The sequence below is a fragment of the Eptatretus burgeri genome, chromosome 14, assembly GCF_056783735.1.
Source record: "Eptatretus burgeri isolate ZD-2024b chromosome 14, Ebu_testis_v1, whole genome shotgun sequence".
Lineage (NCBI taxonomy): Eukaryota > Metazoa > Chordata > Myxini > Myxiniformes > Myxinidae > Eptatretus > Eptatretus burgeri.
In genome coordinates, this window is record NC_140974.1 from 7,920,253 (window position 1) to 7,935,620 (window position 15,368).

Genomic DNA, 15,368 nt, shown 5'->3' on the forward strand with positions numbered 1-15,368 from the left:
GAACAGTTTTGTGCAAAAGAATTGGGAAATATTGCCCAATCAAGGTGTACAAAGTTGGTACAGACCAATCTTAACAGACTCACAGTTGTAATTGTTGTCAACGGAGCTTCCATCAGGTATAAACTCAAGAGGGTGGACACTCAAGAGGGTGGACATTCTAGTTTTGTATTTTTGATTAATTTTCTGAAATTTGTGAAATTTGTTTTTCACTTGGATGTTGTTGGTTACAATGTATCAATAAAGGTGGAAAAAGTCTGATATAATGCAATTTAATTCCAGGTTATAAGGGAACAAAAGGTGAAAATTTTGAAAAGGGGGTGTAGACTTTTTACAAATTTGTGCAAATATTGGTTGTCCACTCATATTGCTTATTTGTGCAAAGTAGAAGAGGAACACAAACTCATCTCACGATCACAGATGTTGAGGAAGAGAATTCTGCAATAGCCTCAGTGGCCCTGCCTCAGACTCTGCAACCTCTATTTGGACAGCTGAACACTGAACAGGCTCCTCACAGCCAGACTGGTGAGAGGTGGTGATGTATCAGCAGAGAACGTCCAATCGGAATTTACTTTGTTGATCGGTGTCGATTAGACTGTTCTTCCTTCCCTCATTCACTTTGTGCGAATTTCACTTGAAGAAAGCACAACGAAAAGCTTTGTGGTTTTCTTTTTAGTCTGTTTTCATGCAATGTCGTTCAAATATCTCTGTTTATGTCAATATTGACGATTCAATTTTGGTAAAAGATCCGAATCTGAATCTGGATAAGATTTGTTTTTTTTTATATTAGCCTGCACTCGCGAAGCGAAAAGCTGGGTTAAGCAATCAGTCACATATGTGGGTATGTAGAACAAATGAAGAACGAACATATGTACGCGTCTGCATTTTATTAGTACCTTTTCTCTCAACCGCTTGTTGGATTGATATAAATTTTCACTGTTGGTGCGACTTCTCATGTGGAACATTTTAATAATTATGACGTCATAAGTCAAGTGGTCCCACAGCCAGGTTGGTAAAAAAAAGGAGAAATGGACTGCTGTATCTCCGAAACTGCTCAATGGAAAATTGAAACTTGGCACCTGTCAGTACTCCCAATGGAGAATATGTGTGATTTTTTTTTAATGATGTCATCGGTGCATTTGCTAAGACATCACAATTGAAAACATAAAACGCGACATGCATTGAGGATGAAAATTTTGGATGGTCATCAAGCAATAAATTGGTCAACAGAAAAAATTGATGATGCCATTGGTCACATGGTTTGGCAGCTTTTTTTTGAGAAAAATTAAACCTTCACAAATCTGCTCTGAAATGACTGAATAGATTGAGGCGAAACTTTACAGGTATAACTGCTGATTGATGGGGAATAAAAAGTTCCCCAACTATGACATCATACATCACATGGTTTGGCAGCCATATGGGATTGACTGTAAAACCTTGAAAAAACTTCTTCTCCAGAATGTAAGGATAGATTGAGGGGAAATTTCACACACATCTTCCCGAGCCTTGGAGATACCAGGGTGTTCACGAATAATTAATATGTTACATGCTTTGGCAGCCATATTGGATTCTAGGAAAAAAAAATAATTCTCAATTGAACCACTGCGTCAATTGAGGAGAAACTTCAAAATTATGATCTGTCGTGATGGGAAAACATGTTTGAAATTTAAACCTGATCGGACGCATGGACTGGTAGCCAGAATTCTGAAATTTTTTGAATCTGGCTTTTTTTTTAAACAAGGCTCATTTAGCTGTGCCTGGAATGGTTTGTTGGTTGAGGAGTGGCAGTTTGAACCTGTGTCCCATCCATAATAAGGGCGTATCCCAATGACACGGGTCCTACTCCCCTCCCTCAGATTTTCTCCATGGTGCTTGTGACGCACTGCTTGTGGCATGGCCCTCTCAGAGGAGTTTGTTGGCATCGGCGAGAGACTTTCTACCGGCAATGTCAGACTCATGACCTGGGTTGGCCAAGCCATGCGCGGTTAACCTCTAGGTCGTTGCATGCAAGATGCCGCCTTCCCGGTAACCTCATTGAGCACCTTGCCCCGCATTCTTCCAGGCAGAGTGTCTGGCCCACCATGCCAGTTGTACAGATCCAGTGGATTGGATCTGGGCGCTGGGTCGGCATTCATGTCCGATCAAGATTGAAACCCGAGTCCTACCCAAGTTTATTGCTTGTCCAGGTTCCTTCTGATGACTCCAATGCAGTAACTATTTTGTTTGGTCTTTCATTTGATTTGAATTTAACTTTTTTTTCAGTCCCATTCTGAATTAAATTGAATAAAGAGTTCATAATGGGTCATGTGTTTGATCAAAGTGGTGTGGACTCAAATTGTGACATCTTGGTACCTGGTCATCACTGCTCGTGGTTATAAAGTGGCAGTTCTAGTGTTAAGAGTGGACATAAAACACCGTTAAATGGAGGAAATTGAAACCTTACCACATGTTTCATGATCATTTGATATGTATGTTACAAGTAACATATTACATGGTCATATGTTACATGTTACATGATACGTCACATTTAACTTGGATGACGCACGCCGCTCAGAACTTACATGGTGAATGAAACAGAGCCTAATGGCCAGAGACAAAGTTACTTCCTCACGTTATAAATGAGAATCATTGTAATCGCTTCAGCCTTCGTTGTGCCCGGTTGGTGAAAAAATGGAGGAAGCAGAAAAATCAGAACAATTTGGCGTTTTCATGATCTACCGGTATATACTTTAGCGATCTATTCTGGTGTCTTTATCAGCCTTGGCAGTTATGAAAACACTTGGGAACAAGAGTAAAAGATACCTTGTTGAGGTTTATGAATGTACTCTGAAGGAGACTTTGCAAAATATAATTTGAACACATTTACCCCAGAAGTGTTGATCGATGCAAATACAAGTTTACCGCCACAAGAGTTGTCTCGCACCGAGGCCCTTGCAAAGACTGTGTGTGGACTTTAGACAGACGAAAGGCTGTGTATTCTATAAATATCATCTCGTTTTGTAACTGATTCTTTATCATTGAGAGATTGGGCCGGAAATGATATGGAGCATGATATCTCAAAAAGTTGTGGACGAGTTCTGACAAAACTTGTTGATGAGGTGGTTCGGTGACGAGAAAGAGCCGATTCCATTTTGGTTCCGGTCCGGATCCAGATCTAGCCAATCAGTGGATACAAAAGGTGAACTGTTTACCCTGGTTTCTTGAAATGGATGGAAAATTTTCAGTGTTTTATAGAAACTTTTGTTCACACAATGATTTTTCTGAAAACGTTTTTTTTGTGATATAAATAGATGATAAACTTGAAGTGTTTTTAATGAAACTTTACAATCTGGTCTGTAGAACCAATTACAAATGAGGATTTGATGATACAGACTGAAGGAGAAAAATGCTGACACATTGAAGATTTCAAATTTTAACATTAATAAATTAAATGACTGAAGAATCACTGATAAATTATTGTCTCAAATGTAAAAAGGAAACTAATCCTAAAAATATCCTCTTAACAGTAAAAAGGGTTGAGGTTGTCTTTTTGTTTTTTTCACAAACTTTTCATAAACCCACCCATCTGGTGTTGTTTAATTGCAGGACAGGACAGCGGCTCCAAATCAAGACCCCTGAGATCTTAATCCAGCCAGCTTAACTGTAAAACCAAGATCAGGCTATGATATTGATGATGATAATAGCATGACGATGAATGAAAAACACGAAACCAATTGAGAAATGTTGAAGGGATTGTCAAAGAGTTGGCAAATTTATTGTGAAACAGAGCCACACCGCAAACCCAACCAAAGCCCTCACATGAAAACCCACGTCCCAAACACAACCCTAACCCTCACATGGACCCATATCCCGAAACCTTATAAATCTTTTTTTTCAAAAATTTTTCATAAAAAGTCATAAATTGGACTTGTCCGAGAAGTTTCATATTCAAACAACGACCAGTTTACACACTTGCAACTTACAACTGCTCGATCTCACAATGAGGCCTCGAGCTACCTGGCAATCCTAAACTTTTCTCTCTCATTCTTCTTCGCTTGCACATCTGCTTCGAACTGCTGCATGCTTACTCTGTCCCGTGGCAAGCCCAGTGCCCCCAAGATCGAACGATGTGCATCATATGTGAAACGTGGGAACCGAGGCTTGACTGGTTGCAGGAAGTGTTTATGAAGCTGGAATTCATGTCGGGATTGTTTGCTGCCCCGGGAAAGCGGGCGTATTCGCAACTTCGCTTGTGGCAGTGCCAGAGCTTCATTCGCTGCATTTGCACTCGAAAATATCGCCAGTACATGCCAACCGTCGACCCATCTGATATTAAATCCACTCTTGTGGAATGAGGAAAAGGCTTCCTTGAAATCTCCAGTTGTCATTTCTGGAGAGAAGTCATAAATTTCAAGAATATGACCAAAGCCAGAAGAGTCAAACTCTGCCTTGTTTGGCTTGAAGTTGAGGTGGTTGACGTGTGGCTGCTGCTGGTGCATTCCATGAGACCTCCGCCTAGGCTTTGGATCTTTCATGAACTGTGGTTCCAGAGGCTCCAGGTGGGTCTTGCATTTGCCAAGCATTTCATCACAGCTCTGGTTGCTCTCCTCCACAATCAACTGCTTCTTCACGGAATGAGCAACAACTTCATCATCCTTGTTTTTATCCTCGTTATCAACATCCCCGTTGTCAACCAATGTCTCCATCATGCAATCTTCCACAAGGTCATCATTGTTTTTAACCTCATTGGCAACCAATGGCTCCTTTGCAAAATCATCCACAATGTGATCACCATTGTTTTTAACCTCTTTGTGAACATCAACATTGTCAACCAATTTCTCATTCACAGGAAGATCCACAATGTCATCGTTGCTTTTATGCTCATTGACAACCAATGACTCCTTCACAAAAACATCCACAATATCACCATCATTGTTTTTATCCTCGATGTCAATATCCTCATTTTCAACATTCTCATTGCCATCATCCACATTGTCAACATCCTCATTGGTAACATCCACACTGTCAACATCCTCATTGTCAACATCCACATTGTCAACATCTCCATTGTCAGCATCCTCATTGTCAACATCCCGAATGTCAACATCTCCATTGTCAACATCCTCATTGTCAACATCTCCATTGTCAACATCCTCATTATCAATATCTTCATTGCAAACATCCCCACTCTCAACATCCCCATTGTCAAGATGCTTATTGTGAACATCCTCATTGTCAACATCCCGAATGTCAACATCTCCATTGTCAACATCCTCATTGTCAACATCTCCATTGTCAATATCCTCATTGTCAACATCCTCATTGTCAACATCCCCAATGTCAACATCCTCATTGGTAACATCCTCATTGCCAACATCCACATTGTAGACATCTCCATTGTCAACATCCTCATAGTTAACATCCCAAATGCCAACTTCTCCATTATCAACAACCTCATTGTCAATATCTTCATTGTCAACATCCTCATTGTCAACATCTCGATTGTCAACATCCTCATTGTCAACACCTTCATTGTCAACATCCCCACTGTCAACATCCCCATTGTCAAGATGCTTATTGTGAATATCCTCATTGTGAACATCCTCATTGTGAACATCCTCATTGTGAACATCCTCATTGTCAACATCCCCAATGTCAACGTCCTCATTCATAACATCCTCATTGCCAACATCCACATTGTCAAGATGCTTATTATGAACATCCTCATTGTCAACATCCCCATTGTCAAGATGCTTATTGTGAATATCCTCATTGTGAACATCCTCATTGTGAACATCCTCATTGTGAACATTCTCATTGTCAACATCCCCATTGTCAACATCTCCTTTGTCAACATCATCATTGTCAACATCCACATTGTCAACATCTCCATTGTCAACATCCTTCTTGTCAACATCCCCATTCTCAACATCAAGATGCTTATTGTGAACATCCTCATTGTCAACATCCCCATTGTCAAGATGCTTATTGTGAACAGCACCATTGTCAAAAACTCCATTGTCAACATTCCCATTGTCAACATCCTCATTGTCAAGCAATGGCTCCTTCACAAAATTATCCACAATGTCACCACCATTCTTTTTAACCTCAATCTCAACATCCTCATTGTCAACATCCCCAATGTCAACGTCCTCATTCATAACATCCTCATTGCCAACATGCACATTGTCAAGATGCTTATTATGAACATCCTCATTGTCAACATCCCCATTGTCAAGATGCTTATTGTGAACATCCTCGTCGTCTACGTCTCCTTTGTCAACATCGCCATTGTCAACATCCTCATTGTCAAACAACTTCTCCTTCACAGAATCACCCAGGATGTCATCACCATTGTTTTTAACCTCATTGTCACCATCCCCATTGTGAACTAATGGCTCCTTCACCCAATCATCCACAACTTCATCATTGTTTTTAATGTCATTGTTCACATCCTCAATGTGAGTTAAGTCTCCACCAAACGACCCTTCCGATCCCAGTGGACATTGGTAAAATGTCATCTTTTCGCTTTCAGGATCAACTTCTTTTTCCACTGTGTTCTTACAAGGGAGCTGTGTGCTATGAAGAGGCAGGAACTCCGCACATGTTTCAGGTGTCAAGTTAACACAACCTGGGGCAGTGCACTTTTTCAATCGAGGTTTCTTTGTTTGTCCAAAACCTGATCGTTTATCCTTTTTTTCATACGTGGTAATGTTGTTCCTGGGAGAGCTTCCACAATCCTCTTGATCTTCTACATCCTCCCAATCACCTTCTTCATCCTTGTCGTTTCTGGAGGCATACAAGGTTGTTCAGTTCATGACTTTTACAAATGATACTCTGTGCACCATGTCGTGAAATTGCATCATTCACAATATCAGCACAAATTGATAACATCAAGGAAAAGTGAGTCCCAGTTTCATGAAGGAAGGAAAATGATGAAGTACAACTATAATTCTGTGTATTTCACAACTCAGGTCATGTAATGAATGTATGTGAGCATGCTCGGGTGCAGTGCATCACTGCGTCCACTTTCCCCCGGAACCCAGTGGCCTCGATCTGGCCATCCCCCAGGCAGATGCCAGGCCCAGCCCTATATCCTTGAGATGCGGATCAACCTGCTGCAACCACGGGCCACGTGGTCGGCCCATTGGCCTCTGCAACTCACGAGGCTGCCTCGCTGAGTGAATCTGGTGAGCAGGATAACTGTCAGGAAAACTGTCACATGTCCATACAACCATAGCTGACGCTCACAGACAATACAGTTAACAAATCTCATTTGAGTTTCTCTCAGCATCCATTCGTTGGACACAAAGTCCGACTAGTGATGGCTAAGGATTCTCTGAAGAGACCTGGTTTCAAAGGAATTAAGTCTCCATCCCATATTCCTGGTCAAGGTCCAAGTCTCACATCCATAGAGCAAGGCTGGAAGCAAAAAGCACCTGAAGACTTGGACTTTTGTCCTCCTGCACAGGTACCGGCAGTGCCACACCCGGTGATCCAGTAAATCCAAGCCTCCCCAGGCCCAAACCAGACGTCGATTGACCTTTGGCTCGCAGCCAGCAGAGACATGAATATCACTGCCAACATAAGTCAATCTCTCCATGACCTCAACATCCTCGCCACAAACAGAAACAGACAGTATGGCAGCATCTAAGATGTCATTGATAGCCTGCATCTTAGTTTTCACACAGGAAACCCGTAATCACAACAGCTCCGGTGCCTCATTCAGCACATTGAGGGCCCCCAAAAGGATATCAAGGGTCTCCGGAAAGATGACTGCATCATCTGTGAAGTCAAGTTCAGAGATCTTGACATTCCAAATTGATGCACTGCAGCTTGATCTCTCTAACATCCTCCCGAGAATCCAGTCCGAACAAGCACTGAAAAGTGTGGGGCCAGCACACACCCCTGACAAACTCCAGTCACAACTGAAATAAGTTGGAGATGGTATCACCACATCTCACAGCACTCTTGGTGCAAGAGTATAGTTCAGATGTCAGATTAATCCGATTTGGTGTCATCCCATGAAGACCAAGAATCCTCCACAAGGAATCCCAATTCACAAAATCAAACGCCTTACAGAGATCAACATAGACTGCCAGCAGCCCCTGCCGAAACTCTCGTCTGCATTCGGAGAGGATCAGGAGAGCAAGCATACGGTCAATTGTTGATCTCTTTGGTGTAAAACCTGACTGTTCGGGACACTGGTGTTCAAGCAGATGGTGTCGAACCCTGTGAGGAATTATATCTGAGCAAAGACCTTCCCTGGTCCTGAGAGCAGCATCACCCATTCGTTGTTGTCGCAGTCCTGGCAATCACCCTTTCCTTTCAAAGGAGGGACAACAAGGCCGCTCTTCCAGTTAGTTGGAATGATGCCTGTGTTCCAGGCAAAGCACAGATCTGCATACAATGACACGAGTACAGCATTTCCACGAACCTTGAGAGGTTCAGCTTGGATGCCACAGATCCCAGGAGCTTCCAGGCATTTCAACTGCTTCACCACAGCCTGTGTTTCCACAAACGAAGGTGGATCACATTTGATTGGAGGTCAGCAATTGGGAAAGTCGCACCCCTTATGTCCAACTTCACAGCTGGTGGATCAGCCTGGAACAGCCTCTCAAAGTAACCAGCCCAGCAAGCTTCACTTTGGACTCCTTTGTCAAGAGCCCAGCACCCTCTGCTCTAACTGCAGTACAACGAGGGAATGCAATGCAAGAATTTCCCTGGAAGTCGGATGAGAATCACTTGACCACAGGTGCTGCTCTACCCCCTCACAGATTCCTCGCACATAGGCCTCCTTGTCCACCCTTAGTGCACGTACAGTTTTCCCCCTCAGCTCTGCCATGAAGCCTGACCCTGTGACTCTGGTCAATGGTATCCAGTGTCCCTTGAGAGACAAAATTATTCTCCGTCCAACAGTGAGTTCCAAGAAATCCATCGGCAACATCAAGGATGGTGTTTTTTTTTTTTTGTAATATAAATAGATGATAAACTAAGGATGTTTTTGAGGAAACTTTACAATCTGGTCTGTGGAACGAATTACAAATGAGGATTGGATGATACAGACTGAAGGATAAAAATGCTGACACACTGTAGAAGATTTCAAATTTTCACATTAATCAATTAAATGACTGAAGAATCAATGATAAATTATTGTCTCAAATGTAAAAAGGAAACTTATACTAAAAATATCCTCTTAACAGTAAAAAGGGTGGGGGTTGTCTTTTTGTTTTTTTTCACAAACTTTTCATAAACCCACCCATCTGGTGTTGTCTCCACAACCCATCTCCACACTCTTCAGGATTCCCCAAAGCACCAAGATCCACCAAAACCCAAATCAGCCTGTTCACAAACTCCTCACCTACCCTCTCATCCTTGAGCTTGCCAACATGCAGTCTTTGCTGGGATGGTAACATTCTCAGAGATTTAAGCTGCAACTTCAGAGATGCAAAACAGGCCTGTGGTTGGAATTGAGGAAATGAGCACTCCGGTTGATCCTGCAGTTCTGGATCATCAACCAGCAACAAAAAATGAGCACTTGGTCAATCTCTTTTGCCACACCACCAGCATTGGAATTCCAAGTCCAGCGATGAGCCTGCGGGTGATGAAACCATGAACCAGCCACCCTCAGTCCACAACTTCCTGCAATGTTGAGGAACTTAGTGCTATTCTGGTTCACAGTTCCAGACACATGGTGATCAATACATGTCTCATAACCAACCCTATCAGTTCCAGTCGATGCATTGAAATTTCTCAAGACTCGTAGAATATCTCGCCTTGGGAACTGATCAACCACAGAATCAAGCACGGCATAGAATGTACTTCAATGTGAGATCACTCGCCTCAATCGGAACCCTTACAGCATATACAGAGACGAGGGAAACGACACCCAAGGAATGATGCATCCTCAGTCTCATGATATGCTCGTTGACAGGTGTTACCTCAATTATCAATGGAGACACAACTGCTTGGGCATGGTAACCATCAGAGCAACCAGACCAATTGTAGGTGTTACCACCATCCATGATCTCGCCACTATCCGGTCTCTGAACCTCAGAGAGTGCTGCAATAGTGATGTTCAAACGCTTGAGCTCAGATGATAACTGAGGCAGGTAATCATCCTCTCTTAGAGATCAACATTCCAGACACCCACCCAAAGGAACCACCTCAGGTTAACCCAAGGAGACCGCCGTCTGGTGGACAACACCTCAGCACCACCCCGACACGCACTTGCACAATCTGACCCAGGAAGGTTACCCTGGAGTTTTCCTCCTTTCATCAAAGAGTGGGGATCCCGAAGGCTTTGCCCTAATCCCAACATCCATTGGTTGCCATGGATATATTAAATTTTACATTTCATTAAGACAGACAGACGAATAGACAGACTGAAAAATGGACAGAATAACAAAACTGACTGACTAATATATTTAAAAATCTTCGATTTTGCAAGTTACAAGAAAAAGACATCTTGGAGAGCACGTTACTTGCAAAATCCACTCCGTCTCCAAAGGTTGCTATGGATACGTCAACTTGTTCATTTCATTCACATCATAATTGACAATTTTAATTAAAGCTCAGGTCAATCGGATGAAAATTGATTATTTTACACATTGAAATTGTTGATTTTAGAAGTTTGACCTTGAGTTGACCTTTGATCTTTTGACCTCAAAAATAATGCTTTCCAAATTCAGTGATGGATTTCAAATCCTGTTCAACTTTTAAGTTTATTAGATGTAAATTGACGGTATTTCAGTTGAAAATTGATGATTTTAGAAGGTTGCCTTTGAGTTGACCTTTGACCTCTTCATCTCAAAAATAGTTGGTTTCCCAATTGATTGATGCAATATGCAAATCTTGTAATTTCAAGTCAGTTTGATGAAAAATGACGAATTTAGAAAATTGACCTCAAGATGACCTTTGACCTTTGACCCCAAAACCATTAGGCTTCTCAGTGGAGAGGACCTCTACAATTTGGTAAAGTTTCATGACAAGCGGTTTAGAATTGTGACCTGTAGGTGATAAACAGGAAGACAAACTGACTAAAAACAAACAGACAGACAGACAGACAGAATAACAAAATCGACGAACCAATATACATGAAAAATCTTCGATTTTACAAGTAGCAAAAAGAAGAAGTTGTGCAGAGCACGACACTTGCAAAATCCATAACACAAATTTGACCTAAAAAATAATTGGCTCGTTCAATTCAGTGACCTGAAATATAAATCCTCTTCAAATTTCAAGTCAATCGGATGATAATTGAGATTTTGGAAATTTCACCCAAGTTGTTGACCTTTGGTCGATGTTGATCTTTTGACCTCAAAAACAATAGTCTTATTCCTTTTGACAAACTCTTCCATGTGGTGAAGTTTTTTGAAAATTGGTTGAACATTGTGACCTGCAAGTGTTAAACAGACAGACAGACAAACAGATGGACAAAAAAAACAGATCAACAAACAGACAGACAAACAGACAGACAAACACACAGACTAAAAAATGAACAGAATAACAAAATCGACTGACAAATATACTTGAAATAATCTTCGATTTTGCAAGTAACAAGAAAAAGACGTCTTGAAGAGCATGATACTTGCAAAATCCATTCCCTCTCCAAAGGTTGCGATGGATACGTCAACTTGTCCATTTCATTAATATTATAATTGACAATCTTAATCAAAGCTCATGTCATTTGGGTGAAAATTGAAATTCTTTCACATTGAAATTGATGAATTTCGAAGTTTGACCTTGAGGTGACCTTTCTCATTTTGACCTCAAAAATAGTTGGTTTGCAAATTCAATGATGCACTATGCAATTGCTGTTTAATCTCAAAGTCAATCGGATGAAAATTCACGATTTTTCAGATGAAATTTGATTTTAGAAGTTTGACCTTTGACCTTTTTATCTCAAAAATAGTTGCTTTCACAAATCAGTGACACAATATGCAAATCCTGTTCAACGTTAATGTCAATCGGATGAAATATTACGATTTTAGAAATGTCACCTCAAGATGACATTTGACCTTTGCCCTTTTACCTCAAAATTAATAGGTTTCTCAGTTGAGACTACATCAACAACTGAGGAAAGTTTCATGATGATCGGTTTGGAATTGTGATCTGAAGGAGATTGACAGACAAAAAGACAGAATAACAACAAGCTCAAATGAGCTAAGATCCTCGTACTCTTAATGATGACGTCATAAAAACGAATATGACGTCATTGTGATGTATCAGATTTGCGATAAATTATCGGTGCTAATGCCCGGCTTGATTCCCTCAAACAAAATTCAAACAGCTTGCCTAGTTTCGGAGATAATGGTACAGGCGATTTACATTAACGGTGATATTATGATGTCAACTTTTTTCTCGGAGATATTTCCAAAATCGGAGATGGTTACTGGCTGCTTTTGGGCTTTCTGCATGTACATGGCAAGTTTCACGAAGATCCGATGAAAACTCTGGGTTGTGAAACAAAAAATGTCAAAAAATAGGAATGACGTCATAAAAATTTATATGACGTCATAGTGATGTATTATATGTGCGGTAATTCATCTCTGCTAATGCCCTGTTCGATTCCCGCAAACAGAATTCAAAAAGCTTGCCTAGTTTCGGAGATAATTTTTTAGGCGATTGCCATTAGCGGAGATATTTTGACGTCATCATTTTTTTCTCGGAGGAATTTTCAAAATCGGAGATGGCAACTGTCTGCGCAGAGTATTTTTACATATATATGCCAAGTTTCAGGAAGTTTCGATGAAAACTGTAGGCTGTGAAACAAAAAAGTCCACAATAAGAAGATGAAGAACAACAACGTGAGTAAGACTTAGAGATCCTCCATGAGGATCTAAAAACGACTGACCAATATGCTTGAAAAATCTTCCATTTTGGAAGTAACAATCAGAAATGGGTGAAAACTTGAACCTCCTTCACCTTCGGTGGCGGAGGTAAAACGTGTAATTGTGTGTATTGTATGGTGGGGTCAACTTCCCTCCTGTATGTCCACCGTCTCACCCCTCTTCAGTCCCTCTGATAAGAATAATGAACATTTTAATTTGAAAAATCCCACACCATCACCTGGAGAGCCGACAGGTGTAGTCGATCAGGACACTGAACACATAACAAGCACATATTAGGTTTTAGGAATGGGTGGAAGGTAAGAAAGGGATGTGGTGGAGGTTAAGGAAGTGGGCATTTAAACATAAAAACATAAAATCATAAAAAGGTTTTGGTAAAAGCTAAAATGTATGAACTTCATCAACCCAATGATTTATAAGTTTCGGAATATGCTTCAGCAAAAGCGTTTCAACAAGGAATAAAAGGAAATAAATGAATATGTGAAAAGGATTATCTGATTTTTTTTTGTCTACCCGTTAAGCCGGTTGTACTGCTTGTAACACCAGAAACGTATCACCAGGAGTACTTCAAACAGTCTCAGAGTCATAGCGATGTAATGGATCGAAAGTTGAAGACTCCAAAGAGTAAACATCAGATCTTCGACATCCATGTTACCAATCAGGTACATCGTGTGGACGATCTGCGGACATGGATGGGACAAGATCGGAAATACAAACAAATGTCATTGTGATGAATCAATCTGTCGTCTCGTTTGGTGCTGAAGGAATCCTAACATCGATGGGTGATGTTAACCTTCTCGAGAAAAGCGATGATTCTTCTAAAGAAAAATCAAAAAGAGAATTCAACAATAAACATCGTTTTAAACATGCCTGATCTGGATACCGTAACCCTCTCGGAAGCAATGTTAAGTTTGTTTGCAACAATGAAGTCTCTTTCCAAACACAATCCACTCCTTTGTCCAGAGGAGAAAGGGTTAAACATGGAAGTGTGTAGGTTTATACACAAATTACATATTTAACATTTTCCCATCTGAACCAAACTATCTCCTTTTTCCACTCACCGGTTCAGACTGATTGAAGGCCCAGACACCAGGACGCACCTGGTGGATTTCTCTCAAGACTTTTCCAAAAGCAAAACCAATGTTTTGCACGTTTATCGCGACTATCATCGAGAGCACGATGATAAAGCACCTCATTGCGGCTTCCATCGCAACGGAACTGCCTTTGTGATGCTGCTGTCTCCAGGGCAACAACTGCTTTCTCTCAACTGCTGTTTCCAGGACAACGGCTGCTTTCTCTCAACTTTTGTCTCCAGGGCAACGACAGTTTGCTTTCAAAATTACCTTCAGGTAAAAATATCGATTGGACCACCGTTCAGACCCTGTTCGTTAACTTGTAAGAACTCACGATCGGGGCGTCAACTGATCAGGATTCAAACCCATCGCATAGAATGAGAGAAGGTCACGGCGCTCAAACGGTCAAGTTACCCTCAAGGCAGAAGTAATTGATTCTGCGAGTGATAATTGACCCCACAGAGCAGGTTTATGGCCCGAATATTTTCTTATTATGCTCGGGGATATCCTCATCGTTTCCATGTTTATTTAAACAATGGCTCAAAATTATTTGACGCGTTTGCTCATTCAGCCAATGACAGGATATTATTAAAAACTGACACAGTCTTCAGTTTTCAATGTAAAGTTTAGATGAACATTTGTTTTTGAGTGCCTTGCCTCACTTGTGAAAATGGATTCAAAAATATTATTACCAGCTGCAATTAATGACGTGGTTCTTGGCCTGATATTTCCAATATATCCTAACATCGATGGGTGATGTTGACCTATCTCGAGAAAAGCGATGATTCTTATAAATCAAAATCAAAAAGAGAATTCAACAACAAACATCGTTTTACTTTTTCAAACAAAAGTTTAGGCCTGAGGTTTTAATCCACAGGGGTGACCGTTAATGGCCGACTGTGTGCAGGTCACGTGTTCCTGATCTGGATATCGTAACCCTCTCGGAAGGAATGTTGAGTTTGTTTGGAACAATGAAGTCTCTTTCCAAACACAATCTACTCCTTTGTCCAGGGGAGAAAGGGTTAAACATGGAAGTGTGTATGTTTGTACAAAAATTACATATTTAACATTTTCCCTTCTGAACCAAACTATCTCCTTTTTGCACTCACCGGTTCGGACTGATTGAAGGCCCAGACACCAGGACGCACCTGGTGGATTTCTCTCAAGACTTTTCCAAACGCAAAACCAATGTTTTTCACGTTTATCGCGACCAACATCCAGAGCACGATGATAAAGCACCTCATTGTGGCTTTCATCGCAACGGAACTGCCTTGTAATGCTACTGTCTCCAGGGCAACAACTGCTTTCTCTCAACTGCTGTTTCCAGGGCAACGGCAGTTTGCTTCCAAAATTAGCTTCAGGTAAAAATATCGATTGGACCACCGTTCAGACCCTGTTCGTTAACTTGTAAGAACTCACGATCGGGGCGTGAACTGGTCAGGATTCAAACACATCGCAGAGAATGAGA

At 41.1% G+C, this 15,368-nt stretch overlaps 1 protein-coding gene across 2 annotated transcripts; it reads right to left on the reverse strand.

Moving 5' to 3' along the window:
• Positions 1–3,834: 3,834 nt before the first annotated feature.
• On the reverse strand, positions 3,835–15,150 carry LOC147012614 (uncharacterized). 2 transcript variants are annotated; one of them, XM_085855754.1, is made up of 3 exons: positions 15,010–15,150; positions 13,341–13,507; positions 3,835–6,765 (listed from the first exon to the last, which is right to left on the reverse strand). In XM_085855754.1, the coding sequence occupies exons 1-3, from the start codon at positions 15,142–15,144 to the stop codon at positions 3,990–3,992; spliced, it is 3,078 nt and encodes a 1,025-aa protein (XP_085711880.1). In that variant the 5' UTR covers positions 15,145–15,150; the 3' UTR covers positions 3,835–3,989. The 2 variants fall into 2 exon arrangements, with proteins under 2 accessions (XP_085711880.1, XP_085711881.1); XM_085855755.1 differs by lacking the exon at positions 15,010–15,150 and adding an exon at positions 13,889–14,029.
• Between the last annotated feature and the right edge of the window lie 218 nt (positions 15,151–15,368).

Bases quoted from the DNA above. Each gene is read 5' to 3' on its own strand.
- LOC147012614 (XM_085855754.1), bottom strand. From the start codon at position 15,144: ATGAGGTGCTTTATCATCGTGCTCTGGATGTTGGTCGCGATAAACGTG. The intron at 13,508-15,009 runs GTGAGTGCAAAA...CCATGTCCGCAG, and splicing joins CCTTCAATCAGTCCGAACCG to ATCGTCCACACGATGTACCT. The intron at 6,766-13,340 runs GTAGACAAAAAA...GTATGCCTCCAG, and splicing joins CAGTACAACCGGCTTAACGG to AAACGACAAGGATGAAGAAG.